Source organism: Eleginops maclovinus, chromosome 18 (assembly GCF_036324505.1).
Source record: "Eleginops maclovinus isolate JMC-PN-2008 ecotype Puerto Natales chromosome 18, JC_Emac_rtc_rv5, whole genome shotgun sequence".
NCBI classification, from domain to species: domain Eukaryota; kingdom Metazoa; phylum Chordata; class Actinopteri; order Perciformes; family Eleginopidae; genus Eleginops; species Eleginops maclovinus.
Genome location: NC_086366.1, coordinates 26,239,966 through 26,254,487, shown reverse-complemented (window position 1 = coordinate 26,254,487; position 14,522 = coordinate 26,239,966). Strand labels below are relative to the sequence as shown.

General features: G+C 43.8%; 1 protein-coding gene across 1 annotated transcript in view; it reads right to left on the bottom strand.

The window, feature by feature from the left end:
• Positions 1-14,522, bottom strand: part of LOC134880518 (spectrin beta chain, non-erythrocytic 4-like) — an 81,953-nt gene that overhangs the window by 7,581 nt on the left and 59,850 nt on the right. Inside the window, 15 exon segments of the mRNA XM_063907473.1 lie at positions 2,831-3,093; positions 3,597-3,657; positions 3,881-4,908; positions 5,040-5,236; positions 5,479-5,563; positions 5,787-5,925; positions 6,652-6,896; positions 7,543-7,677; positions 7,942-8,178; positions 8,301-8,505; positions 9,265-9,395; positions 10,151-10,429; positions 10,711-10,800; positions 11,497-11,721; positions 14,251-14,514. Of these exon segments, the coding sequence (XP_063763543.1) occupies positions 2,831-3,093; positions 3,597-3,657; positions 3,881-4,908; positions 5,040-5,236; positions 5,479-5,563; positions 5,787-5,925; positions 6,652-6,896; positions 7,543-7,677; positions 7,942-8,178; positions 8,301-8,505; positions 9,265-9,395; positions 10,151-10,429; positions 10,711-10,800; positions 11,497-11,721; positions 14,251-14,514 (3,584 nt within the window).

Genomic DNA, 14,522 nt, shown 5'->3' with positions numbered 1-14,522 from the left:
TAGGGCCTTTAAGAACCAGATTGAGTGTAAGACAGATGTTGTCATTGTAATTAGTAGTTTAACTTCACTACATCACATTTTACGGAACATTTAACATCATCTGAATACCAAGCGCTCTGAAGAGGTTGACTTGACAATTTCTTTCCAGAAATATTTTCGAGGTAACAGCTCTTTTTACACAATGTGACTTTTGGCTTTCCCAGGCAATAGTTGACAATCGTGAGAGAAAAGTGTATTCATCTTTGGTTCGTGGACATTCACAGAGCTTTAGTAAACCATACCTGGCAAGCTTGCTACAGAAGTCTTCCTATTCTGACTGACTTATTGCTGTCAGTGGTAGAAAGCAAGTGCATTTACTCAATTACTTCATCTAAGCAACATTTTGAGGTATGTCACTTGAACATATTATTCTGCTTTACTTCTACTCTGCTTCACCACATCTCAGAAGCTTAATATTGTTTATTTTCTTAGAATTATTTGATACATTTAGTCACTTTGGAGATTAATTATACAAAATAGCATTACAAAAAGGGTATAATTAAAGTAAAAAATAGGAATCTATTCAAATCACTTGATAAATTCAGAAGCTAGCCAGCCTAATAGAGTAATTAAAAGTTGATTTACCAGCTGCAACATGATACTGATGAACATTTTATGCATCACTAATTATAATCCAACCATTTACACTTCTAAAATGGGCCATTTTGCAAAACAAGTCCTTTTTTTCCTCTAATACTTATCATTTTTTCAATGTACACTCCCTTAACATGCACCATATGTTTTATAAGGAACACTTTGTTCTCCTGAAAGACACCAGAATATTAATGTGCACATAAACATACTCAGTGCCTCATCAGGTAGCTCTGTAACAGAGACAGGTTGAACCTCAACTCTTCCTCTCAAACTGACCGTACATCCTCTCTTTCTCAGTGCTGATTGGAGGAAAAACTCTTAGATCCTCTCCTCCAATTGCAGCTGAATAAAGTGCAAAAAGACAGGATATACAGTAAGCCGGACAAGGAGCTGTTTGCAGATTCACACTTGTCCAGATTGAAGCCATTCAGGATTACCTTGCCATGTACATTACAGGGCATGTACATTCATCCATAGAGTGGGCACGTGAGTGGGGCTCATCCACAGCTGGAGGGGGATGAGCTTTAGCTGTGCGTGGTCAGCCCAGCCACTACAGGGCACTGCAGAGGAACACTGTGCTGTTGGGGTCTCTGGAGGAAGCAGGGAGGTCATCTATAGAGGCCCGGTAGTGAGTGTGTGTGTGTGTGTTTGTGTGTGTGTGTTTGTATGTGTGTGTGTGTGTGTGTGTGTGTTTGTATGTGTGTGTGTGTGTGTGTGTGTGTGTGTGTGTGTGTGTGTGTGTGTTTGTTCAGAATACCAGATTGGGTGGCAGTGTACATACTCCATCAAAAGCTCCATTTACCTCTCCACCCATGACATTCATCAGCCAGCTGCTCAGTCTGCGTTCCGTGGGCTGGTGTTAGATTTGAAGGCATCGTAAGCTTCATGCAGGATGTTTCACATGCGGTGAGATCTCTGCGGGTTTTTGATTCATGTAACTGTCTTCACGTTCTGATCCATATGATCAAAGATTACATACATCAAACAGCCTGATATGTACATCATTTAAAGTCTGGAGGCTCTCCTGGTGCTCCTTATGTTAAAATCCTGCATGGGTGTGTTGCTTCATCAGGTGATTACTTGATTGTGAAATAAACCCAACCACTACAAGCACATAAAATAGCTTTTACATGGTGAAATCAACCACAGATTGGCCGCCGGTAAATGGGTAATGCCACACGCACATGTAAACGAGTAAGTGCAACTGTATGGAACATTATGATAACCATTGCACTGCAGTTCCTGATGCACAAATCACTAAATCAGTATGTGGCTTATAGTTAATTATGCTGCTCTAGGGTTATACTTTCACCGTCTACCTTTCTAGTTCTACCCCTCTTTCTCTTTATCTGTATGCACTCATGTCCCATGATTTTTCCTGTTAGGCGTGGGTTTCTTTAGGAGTTTTTCCTGTTACTGAGAGGGTCGGACAGAGGGTGTTGCATGCTGTACAAACTGTAAACCCCCCTGAGACAAATGTGTAATATTAAGCTGGAGTTCCTTAAACTGAATCCAATCCAACTTTGCATAAAGGTATAATTAAAGGAAACAGTAAGATGTGTCACACATATTTGTCGATTTTCAAAGTCTTTGGAAGCTGAATGTAGAACTGTTTGTTAAATGTTATCATAGCAATAATATCCTAGCATCCTTTGAATGTAAACGTGTGTAGCCCTTCATGTATGCATGCTTCTAAAGACACACAGTTTGTCTGCTGAGGATATCTGAAGCTTAGCTGAGAGTAGCCTTTATCATGTGTCCTCTGTGCCGGTGCCAGTCATGCATCGGTTTAACATGTCAGACGCAGTGTCAGCGGAGTGTGTTAGCGTGTTAGCTTAGCATGCTAAAGTCATGCACCTGTCATTATTGTTGAATCAACAAACGGAGGAGGCTCTGATGTCATGAGAAACAGACGGCGGAAAATAGAATTGGACAACCATCGACAATAAAGACCGGTAGGTAAACATTAAGCAACACATCTAAAGTCATTATATGTGGAAATAACTTGGAAATATGGGGGTTCTTGTGGTACACCCCACCAATTTGGTACTCCAACAATTTTAGAAATGACCTTCCTGGAGTACCAAATGAATGAATGAATTTATCAGTCTGAATCTCATGACCCCAGAGTCCACTCTCCTTCTCTCTCTCATCTGCTCGTCCAGATGTGCTGCTCAGCATAACCCTGAACACCCACCTATTGGTACTCTTCTTCAGAGTCTCGATGTCCAGCTTGCGGAAAAGGAAGCCCTCGTGGTGTGCGGTGTGTGTCGGCTGCAGGGGGATGCTCGGGCTGCTCTGAGCCGGAGCGGACCGGGACCTCCGGGTGGTCTCCCCTGCCTCTTTGGGTCGTGGTCGGCGCCGTGGTTTGGGTCTGTCCCGAGCTCGAGGACGGTCCAGTGACTGTTTGGTTATTTTCTCTGGGACACCATTAGGCAGGCGGGGCACCTCTCCTCGGGCCTGGGGGTGGGGGGAATGTCAGTAAGAATTGGGCTCATTGTTTTACATTTTTATCATCTAAAGCACAAATGTAAGTCTAACCAGAGACTGTAGATGAAGACATGACAGCTCCAAATGTGAAGACGTTTTCGTAAAGTTGGAGTAATTAGAGAAGCGTCGGCCATCTTTAAGTACAGTCTATGCCTCTGACAAGTAACCAGATTGATTGATTTACCCAAAATCACATAAACTCTTTATTAATACATAATCCAGTGATGGTGTCTACAAAACTCATACTACAGACTTCACCACACATCTGCTCTTGAGGTTCATGAGGAGAACAAGAGCACATTTCAAAATTGTGTAAACTAGAGAAATTAAACAAAGATATACTTTATAATGAAAAAATTGGCCTTGAAATTTGGCAAAAGTAAGTTAGTTTATTTATTTTGCAATTTTACATTCCTGCCTAAATGAGCCACACACAAATAAACACTTCACACACACAAAATGAGTCTCCTGACCTGTGCTGCTTCCCTCTCCTGCAGCTGCTCTACAATCTCGGCCATGGTGGATCTCTTTTCTCTGGAGAAAACAATGAGACAATACACATAATACAATTAATAACTTTTTGCTTGTGGATGTCTTACAGTGTTTATTTCTGCCTATGGTGCTAGGCAGAAATAAACACTGAATTCCAAATCCAATAAATGTACTAAGATATCTCTTTTGTGTAGTGTATAACCTGCTCCTCTTGTCCACATATTAAGATTAGCTACATAGTACATTAGACAACCCAAAGTCTCACCCTCCTCCCGAGCGTCTGTCAGATTGCTCTCTGCCGGTGTCACGCTCGCTGGATTCCTGTCTGTCCAGCCGGTGTCGGTCCCTCTCTCTCCGGCGGCCTTCATGGCCCCCGGGCCCTTCCTGCTCACTGGACGTTTGCCTCTCCAGCGTCTTCCTCTCCCGCCTCTCGGCCTGTTCCCTCCACACCTCCTGAGGCAGCTCGTCCCTGCGGGCCTGGATCAGCTGTTCGCTGGACAGCTGCCGCTCTATCCTGTGCTGACCGTGTGTGTGGACCTGAGGCTCAGCGTGGCCCAGCGGGTCAGTTCTGGACCCCCGGGGCCCTCTGGTGGGCTCGCTGTGAAGGCGCTCCCGACCTGGCTCCGTGAGCACCACCTCGGCCATCACAGCCACCTCCGCTTTCTCCGTCCCTATCTCTCCCATCATTATCTCCCTCTCCCTCCCCCTCTCCCGCTCCCTCGCCTTCTCAAGCCGGCTGGCCACCAGCAGCGGTGTCACTGCGTCATCCAGGTGTTTGATTTTGGGTTGCCGTAGATACGGGGACGACTTCACCTCTGTCCTTGCTGCCTGCGATGGCTGGAGGTAACTCATTCCCTTTGTTGCTTGCTCTCTTCCCGGGCTGCTGCTGTCTCTCGCCTGATTGGCTGAGACGAGCATGGCCGCCGTGGCAACCGAGGCGATGGAGAAAGGGGTGGGCTGGCCCAGTCCAGCAGCCACACCCACCACGCTGCCCTGCCGCGCCTCCAGGCTTTGGCGGTAGCCGGAGCCGTTCATCACGGGGGTGTAGTTCGCTACTGTGGACCCCAGCCGACGGGCCACAGATGAGGGGGAGGGCGTAGGTGTGGCGGGCGAAGGTGAGGGAGGAGAATTGGCTTCGTTCTGCTCATAGATTGTCTGTCTCATGACGGGGGAAAGCGGGAGGCGGGGGAGGGTGGATACATTTGCTGAGGCATCTATGGGGTCCAGGAAGACTTTACGACCCAGCAGTGGGGTCGGGGGCAGCTGGCTCTGTTCTGCTTTCAACTTTTCCACCTGGGGAAAGAAAACAGAACCAGTTTTAAAATCTAACTCTAAGTCAATGATTTCAGTATATTGTATCTTACAACTTTTCTTACAAAACGTATGTGTTTATAAAATGATGATGCTGATAATGACGGTGTTACCGTGGTAATTCGTCTCAGTGAGCTGAATCGCTCCTCCCAGGTGGCAGCAGCTTTGCGGAAGGCTTCATGTCGACGGATCAGCTGCTCCACCTCGTCTACGCTGGCCCCCAGCTCGTTGCTGCTGATGAGCGGCTCCTGAGCGGTCAGCCACGCCTCTGCCACCACAGCCTCCTGCGCAAACTGGTGGACCTCCAACACTGAGGGGAGGAGGGACAAAATAACATAAAGTAACTTTGATCAGCTCTTTTCCTATATTTTTTACGTGCATGTTTAATTTATTTGTTTATCTTGGCATATGTGTGTGTGTGTGTGTGTGTGTGTGTGTGTGTGTGTGTGTGTGTGTGTGTGTGTTTGTTTGTGTGTGTGTGTGTGTGTGTGTGTGTGTGTGTGTGTGTGTGTGTGTGTGTGTGTGTGTGTGTGTGTGTGTGCGTGTGCTTACATTGCTGGAGGGCATCCCAGTGCCTGTCCCACTTCTCAGACAGCTCATACTGCTTAGTGATTACCTTGTCCAGCTTCTCCTTGATCTGAGAAACAAGCAGCAACATCACAATTAAAGCCACACAGGGGTCAGAGCCAAACCATGGTCAGAATATTACCACACACGTTGTGTATATCCTTTTTTACTATATATATATAAATAAACACCACATAAGTGGAGATTGTTGTAGTGGTGGCGGAAGCAGGGTTTCATTTACAATATCACTATCAGTTGTAGCTTCCAACAATGATGATATCTCCCGTTCTCACCTCCTCAGCTGCTGGGTTTCTAGCAGCCAGCAGAGTTTTTCCCATCTCTATACACTCCAGAGTGCTGCGGCTGCGAGCCTCCACCTCACTCTTCAGACTCTGGTGATAGTTCATCAGCACCTCCACTGAGGACACGTCCCTGCAGGACACAGAGCACACACACCACTGCCTGCTTAGGGATAGTCTTGGATGCAGGGAAACCTTTATTCCTTTTTTTAATCAAGTATTTTTTTATAGAGTTGTTGATCATGAGAAAAAAATCAGAGCATCAATTATATGTTCTGTTCTAACTCATTTAGTTGTAGATGAGGTATTAAGGATGAAGAAGCAGTTGGTTTTTGTTGTGAATTTCAGATAGAAAATAACTACTGAAAATGTGTTGCCGTTGATGCTGTGAGTTTTGTAAGGAGCCCTCCAGTTGGTTTATTCTTGTCTCAGACCACACTTGCTGTACACATTTGCACAGACATTGCATATACATTATTTATATTAATAGCATTGATAATGTGGTGTATTCGTATATGTGAACAGTTTTACCCGGTTTCATTGTGTTAATTTGTTAACTGCGTTTTATTTCTACTCTTACCTGCCCTATCCTGTTTCTCCTTTGTCTCTGATTGCTGTTATGACAACTGCATTTCTCTATGAATATTAATAAAGGTTTACCTTATAGTATCTTAAATAACTGTTATTTTTTAACTGAAAACTGTTCACAAGAATACTCAGGTCTGAAAGCTCAAATCTTACGTGTTATAAACAAACAGAAAGTTGTCCCTAGAAGGCCACTTCCTCTGGTCCTTATAGTTCCTCTGTTATCCTGGTTTTATATGTGTTATACCAAACCACCTTGATTCAGAGCGGTTACCTGGGCTTCTCTCCCGTCCCTATCTGACAGATGATGGATTCCATCCACGTGATCTGATCTCGGACCATGCTGAAGAACCTCAGCTTGTCGGTCTCGGTGGTGATCTGTACTCGACACTCCTCGCAGGACGTCAGCAGCTCCTTCCAACACTGCATCACTTCGTGCTCACGGCAGGCGATGGCTTCGGCCTTCTCCCCGGCGTACACCGTCCTCAACTGAGCCGCGCTCTCCTGCAGCTGACGCACCTGGCGGAGCGGGAGACCAGATTTTAGGAAAAACACTAAGCTGAACGAGGAAGAAAAAGAAATAAATACAAAGAGTTGTTTTTCAAATGACGCACTAAACACAGCTGCTCTGACAGCTGTGTTTAGTCAGGGCCAAATGATACAGGCTCTGTCACTGGGGTTGACAAAGAGCAGCTGTGATTTTGCATCGTTCTTCAGTAAAATGTTCTATTGCTCTGTTCCCAGGTGCATGACAGCGTCTCGAAACTTCCACATGAAATGCAGAGCAAGTACATTCAGACTCAGTCTGGCAAATAACCATCGAAGTTCTTTCAAAAACAGAAAGAACAAAATTATGCAAAGGAAAAACATCAATTTGAAAGGGAAATAAACAAAATACTAATTGATATTTTACTAATTTTAAATAATCATCTCCACTCTATGTTAGTATGAATGTGAGGCACTGAAGAAAGCATGCATACTAAACACATATCACATATCTAAAATATAGCTGAATTAGCATCAGATAACTTCCTGTTCACTTTGACAGAATGAACCTCATCGCTGGGGCAGGTCTTTGCATTTCTTCCCTAAATGAGTGGTGATGTAATTCAATTCCGCAACAGTTAATTTCCCATGCTGTCTGTCGATGTGAATGTTGCTGTACCTGTGTGACGAGCAGCTGTATGTCCTGTTCGAAGCTGTGCAGCAGTCTCTGCAGCGTGCTGGTGTTGGCAGTGCTGCCCTGCCGAGCCCGAACTTCAGGAAGCCTCCGATGTTTGTCCTCGATCTGGGCTAAAACCTAAAACAAGGGAACACAAGCAGTTCAGAGGGCGTCTTGTATACAAAGTCTGGTTAAAAGTAGGAAATGAGTTTGAGATTTGTGTCAAAAACGGAGAAATCTCAGGTATGCAACCTCAGATTTGGGTGAGGGTATACCAAATCAATCTAAATCAATCTGCTCATTCTTACATTGTAATTAATTAATTGCAACATATGATATTGTACGGTTTTATTCTACAGTTTAAAACCCCATATCATATCTGTGTTCCTTCAGGCGTTTTACCTCCCTGCAGTCAGAGAAGAACTTGTGCAGCTGGTGTGAGGCGGCGAGCATCTGCCCCCGGGTCTCCATCAGCTCCAGCAGGTCGGCCCAGGCCTCGTTCACCCCGTCCTTCCACTCAGCGATGGTGGCGGCCTCCGCGTGGCCGTAGTCGATCAGCTCGTCCACCATCTGGTTGACGGCGGTCACTCGCTCCTGTCCCACGCTGCCCGTCTCTGACGCAAACTCTGTGAACTTCTCCTGCAGGACCTGGAGGTTTAGTAGATAGTAGTACATTCTCCATATGCATTCAAGATGCTATTTCAACATCTGAATTATAAAAATGAACTTTATCCACAGACACCATGCGTTCCTACACTTACCGTAACGTGCTCGTAGTCTTGACCCAGTTCAGGCGAGCTGGCCACCACCTCCCTCTGAGCGATCCACTGCTCCAGCTCGTCCACCTCCCTGTTAAGCTGGTAAAGCCAGTACTGCTGCTCCAGGCGGCTCTTCCTCTCCTCCACCAGGTCCTTCAGAGAAACATACAGGCGGTCGATCTGCGACTGACGCTTGCTGATCTGCTCGCTGAGGAATTCAGAGGACAGTTTTTGTTTTGGTTTAATGGTTTTGCACGTAAATGACACAAAGATAACCCCACCTCCCTGTTTTGAGCTGAGCTTAGGGTCAATGATTCTGTGTTACATCGGCTGCTTGATCTGAAAGTAAAGCCAATGCAGTAGTCCCTTAAACCTGCTGTCTTTCTAATATCCAGCAGGGGGCGACTCCACTGGTTCCAAAAATAAATGAGATTGTAAGGAGGTCAATGTCAAAACTGAAAAACTGAAGTTGATTTATGAAATCAGTAAACATTATAAACATGAGTTAGTGGTGTTGATCGCTCATTTGAAGTCTTCTTCAGTATAACATGATGTTCATTTTGTACATGGTGGTTACATTTGGAGTTAAATAAAGCAGTTGTGCTTCAGGGCGAGACCACCTTGTGATTGACAGGTGTGGGTGCTCTCTGTGCTCTCAGCTGAGACATAGTGTGTTTCCAGCTCAGGAAAGTTATTTGTAATTCTTCCATTTGAATTAACATGAACAAAAACTGCTTGGCTGAACAAAAGTTGAGACTAACTAGACTGATGTTTCCCCACTTTTGTCCTCTTCAGGTCAAACATAAGCAAGAAGAATATAAAAATTAATTAGAAAGAAATGCTTGAAAATCAGCAAATTTTTTTCAGAGTTCTTTGGCAACTAACTGAAAACAAACAGTGTGTGTGTGTGTGTGTGTGTGTGTGTGTGTGTGTGTGTGTGTGTGTGTGTGTGTGTTTCAATGCTTACTAGTCTGGATGCCCCATCTCCAGCAGCTGTCGACACTGCTGTGAGAGCAGGCCGATGGTCTCGGCGTAGTCCTCGATGGTCTGCTCCAGGACCAGGTGTTTCTTCAGCAGCTGCAGTGTGCTGGGCTCGTCCTGAGGGAGCAGGAGAGGACACACACCAGGCAGAGTTTCATTTGAAAAATAATATACACGCGGCACAAATGCCGCCTCTATAAAAAAGCGTCCAAAATGTACTTTTGGCTTCCTGTTCAATGTGTCTGGTCCATTTAAAGCCTGATTTTTAACCAGCAAAAACAAATGAATTGCCTTTTTCTCGTTTTACGTTTATAATTCCATAAAAATAATGTAATGTTGCTTCGAAAGCAGCAACACTAATGTTTGAAAAATAAAATATAATCCCCTCCCTGTCTCCACAGTGGTCCCTCTGCTTTGCTTCATGTGTTCCATAACATACCTTAAGATACACATACGCCACATTACCCACTCTTATAGGTACTACCCATTAGTATGAGGTAACAGATCCAGCAGATTCTAAGGACAGCAGCCAGCAGCTTTAAAATATTGGAAGGAATTCATACAACTGCAAACTGGCAAGTGGTTTCCCTAATTTACTCAGACTAAACTTAACTTGCATTCAGCACAAATTATTTTCCATCCTGTGTATCTGTCTACATAAAGGACTTATGTCTAGATTAAGGTCCATGAAAGAGATGAATATTAAAGATTCATGATTTTGCATTGATTGTGTCTACACCTTGGTGAGATTAGCAGAGACTTGTGCAATCAGGGTAGTTATAATGACTCAATAATGAAATCCTTTCCTGTTGATAACTACATGCCGTGATTTGGAACCAGATAATCAGCAGTTTATTCAATCGCGCACATACCTTCCCCTTCTCCTCGTTCATCATGTGCAGCTCCTGCTCGCTCAGCCAGGCCTCCACCTCGGCCGTGTCGAAGTAGTACTGCTGGGCCTGGTACATGGCGTCCAGCACCAGCTGCCTCCTCTCCGTCTCGTGCCAGAGCAGGGCCCACAGCTGGGCCAGCTGCTCGTGGCCCGCCCGGGCACTGTCCGCCTCTGGGCTGCGTATGGAGGCGATGATGCCCGCCCTCTCCAGGACATCATCAATCCTGCTCCTGTGGCCCTGCAGCTCCCGCTGAAGAGTCTGGAAGAGAGGGACAGGAAAGAAGAGGTCACAGGTGAGGTATTTTTAACGTGGTTTGAAACAGAACAGCAATACGAGTGAAATATAGTAGTAAATTAAGTACGGCACATAAGGTAGGTGAGTAGGTGTCAAGGGAGATAAAGGGAGATAAGGGAGTTAGCTTAACCTGTTTCATATCTCATGTCTCATGTCTCATTTCATCCAGAGCGGTCACAAGAGTCAGGATTCAGTTATGTATGAGGCTGAGTCTACCTTTAGAATCCAGCTGTTGATTTCCTTACCTGGTTCTTCTTCATGAGCTGCTGGACCGCCTGCAGAGAGGAGCCGTGCTCCTGAGACATGGCCATCGGGAGGCGCTCCTGGACCCACAACTGAAGCCACAACAATACCACACTCAGCAGTTAATGTTAATACATGTGCATGTTTACACCTCCTTTATTGTCAGTGTAGAGATATCTGCATCACATGCATTACATATGAAGATATCTATAGATATAACATAGTATGTTATTTGTTATGTTTTATCTTTGTGTATTTTTACATTTTGCAATAAAAGAAAAGTGAAAGATTTCTAAGCATTCTGGCTGTAGCATCAAGCAGCCTGTTTAATACGGTCTGAAGGCTCCATGTTTCCATTATAGCTAGTCTGAGTTGTGTTGGTGTTTATAGTTATACCATTCACATTGTGGGGACATGACTACCTTTGGTGCCAATATGCAGTTGTGGACAGTACCATCTTAGCCAGCGTTCTAAGTGATAGGTCCATTTGACCAGTCATTGCAGACCACTGATTGGACGGAGGGAATAGTGACTAGTGCGTCATGGGACATCCTGTACTATCCAGACATTTTTTTAAACAGCAAACTACCATCAATTTAGATTGCATTATTTCTTATTAACTCAGGCCTATATTTTAAAGGTTTTCTATAATTGTTTTGTTTTTTGGACACCTTGTTTTTTTAATTGTAAATATGTAAATGTAGGCTGATCCTGATTCTCAGTAAAATGTCGGAAAAATGATGGAAACAAGTGTTTGTGTTTGTGATGGCAAACGGCTGCAGACTCACGATCTCATCTTCCAGGTCTCGTCCCACTTGGTGAACTTCTTTGGACGCCAGCAGGATCCGCCGCCTCTCCTTCAGCGGCTCGATCAGTCGCACCATCCTGGCCTCCACCACGGCTTGGCGGTCTGCAACCGTCTCCTTGATCTTTGTCTGCTGTGGGATGGAGGCCACCTGTGCCTGGAGCTGCCCCACCTCCTTATACCACTCCTCCATCTGGCTCTCCATCGTCTGAGGGGGGGACAGGAAGAGGATGGCACAGCAGAAGTTATAAAAACGGACAGAGGGAAAGAGGATGTGTCATTAGGAGGGATGGTTGAGGTATGAGACTTGTTGTCATGGGAGCCGGAAGAAAGATATATAAGAGGAATGTGAAAGAAATGCAAAAATGATATGTCTATCATCGTCTTGCCTCTCTGTCTACAGTGAAGAGACATATTTGGATGATTGTTATGTCTGAAATTATAGCATGAAAGTGAAAACGGGGGAAGGATCACAACAGAAATAATGAAATATCATACTGAATAAAGATGAATAAATGATTGGAAAGATGAGTAACCCAGGGCAGGGAAAGAATAACTGACAGACATGAAGTGTAGTGAGGTTTACTGTACCCCTTGCCAGGATGGATGCTGGGTAGTGGAGTTTGGATGATGTGGTAAAGCAGTGCTAATGGCGGCTTGTTAAAGGAAGCTGTAAGCGGAATGCTGTGGGAGAGGAGAGTGAGAAATGTCGTGTGAAATGATGAAGTGATGAGTCTGTGCGTCAACCCGGGTCACACCTGCCCGCTGTCGGCTGGGTAAACAATCCGAATCCTCTACACTATATTGTTAAATCCCAAATGACACACACAGAAACAACCAACTTTTTGCTGCTTTGAAATTAAACCTAACCAATGATCATTAAGTTGTTAAGTATTTGCAGTTAACCCGATTGACAATGTAATACAACCCAATAATGAACTAACTTGACAAATAATGTAATAAAATGTGTCATTCATACAAACCTGATGATGTACCATTTTAAATATTATAATATTGTAAAAAGGGAAACTTTTTTATTGAAAATGTAAAACGGTTAACAACATTTATGATATTTTTGTTGTCTTATTAGCCTACTAAAAAAACATATATTTCACACTGATTAAATATGTGGAAATGCACTCTAATGTAATATTTGCAACATAAACCAGATTGCAAGTAGCATGTTGTTCTCAGACAAAGATGAACTAAACTAAAATCCCTATTCATGTGTAAAGAACCCGGATATACTGACTGTTAAATGGGTTAAATGCCACCAGAAGAGGACAAAAGCTGTAGAAGATAGCTAACAGCAGCAGGGAATGAAGACAAAACAGTCAATAAAATGTCCATGAAATGTTGTTTTATCATTATCAAGTGGTAGTTTCCCTGCTTGCTATTATATTTTCAGGACATTACTACATTATTTGGAATAAACAACATTTTGTCACCATGTAGAACCTCTGCAGCAGCCTGTGTGCAGAGGGACAGGGCTGTATACACCCTTCATAAGCCTCCTGCTACTTCCTGTACAGATAAGTGCCTTGCAAATCCAAACCAAACAATGAATGGTTTTAGAACACACTTAGGCTCAAACTTTGATTTTATGTTGACTAAGTTTTGGTTACTGATAAATGCTAAATTGACCGCACTATTCAAATTCAAACAGCACAACATATGTTTGAATTCAAGTGAAGAGGCTGGACCAACGGAGATGAAACTATCCAAATAAATAAATGACACACTAAGCCTATCAAAGCACATTAACATATCTCAGTTTGCCAATCAGTAATAACATTCAACAAGATGGCATCTGAATTTAAAATACACTAGTCAATACTCTTCCCTCAGCTCTGATAAATGATGTTGGTATGAATCTGGAATGAAAGCTCAATGGGTTGGCATAAATGGCTGATGCTTATAGAGTAAAAAAACAACAGAAATTAAAAACGTATGTTGGAAGGAAAATAAAAGAGCCTGACTTTGCTGAAATGAGATGAAAAGCTGAACGGAAAGCATTGCAGGCAAACAGTGAGAAATGTTGCTGTTAGTCATTTCCAAACATGATGTTTGGTTCAAATATTAATGAAATGAGAGCGTCACTGTGTGCGGATAATGCTCACAACAGTGAGTCATTGTGAGAATGTGTACAGTAAAGAGGCAGAGCGAGAGAGTCCTATTTACAATGTAGTGTTTGGACGGTTTGGAGTTAATGTTTTGGAATGTTTGGAAAACAATAAACTCTTGTACTTGAGAGTAAAGGCCAGAAAAATAAAGCTTCAGTAATTCCTAAAGGAAATAGGAACACCTATTGTCTCATGGGCTTCTTGTTAAAAAATATATATCACACACCCAAAAAACAGTCCAGAGCAGAACAGAGCATTGGTAACATTTCAATTGTTCATTTTGTCCAAAAAGAATGTTAAAACCTAAAATAAATGCAATCATTCACTTCTATTTGGTATCTCTTAAATGTATTTCCTGTACAATTAAATGTTAATGGATATCTTGGAGAAAATGTCTTTGTAAAGTTATTATCGTTGGCCTGTAGCTGACTTCTGAAAAAAAATCTAAAACTTTATAAAATGTTGGTCGTTGTTTCCTTATTTCCTTATTGAATACTAGGCTTATACTGTAGGACTCCTTGAGTGAACTAGAGGTTAGAGGTAGTGGATTTACACCACAGAGTCTGGTTTCAAATGGAGTAAAATAGACTTGAATGTTTCCTCATCCTACGTACGTGTAGTTTTTTGAGCTGCTTGTTGACAGTGGTGAGGTCCTGTCCCTGGTCCACGTAGGCCAGCTGGACTTCCAGTTGGCCCAGTCTCTGGTCCATGCTCTCGTAGCTTTGCACCAGCAGGTCGGCCTTGTTGGACTCAAAGAGCTGCCGGGCTTTGGCCTGGGTGGTGCTCTCCAGTTCCTGCCAGCACTCCCTGATCTCCTCCAGCTTCATCCGCACCACCTGGCTGAGCTCCGGCTTCTCCTGGATCAGCTGCTGGCCCTCCTGCATGC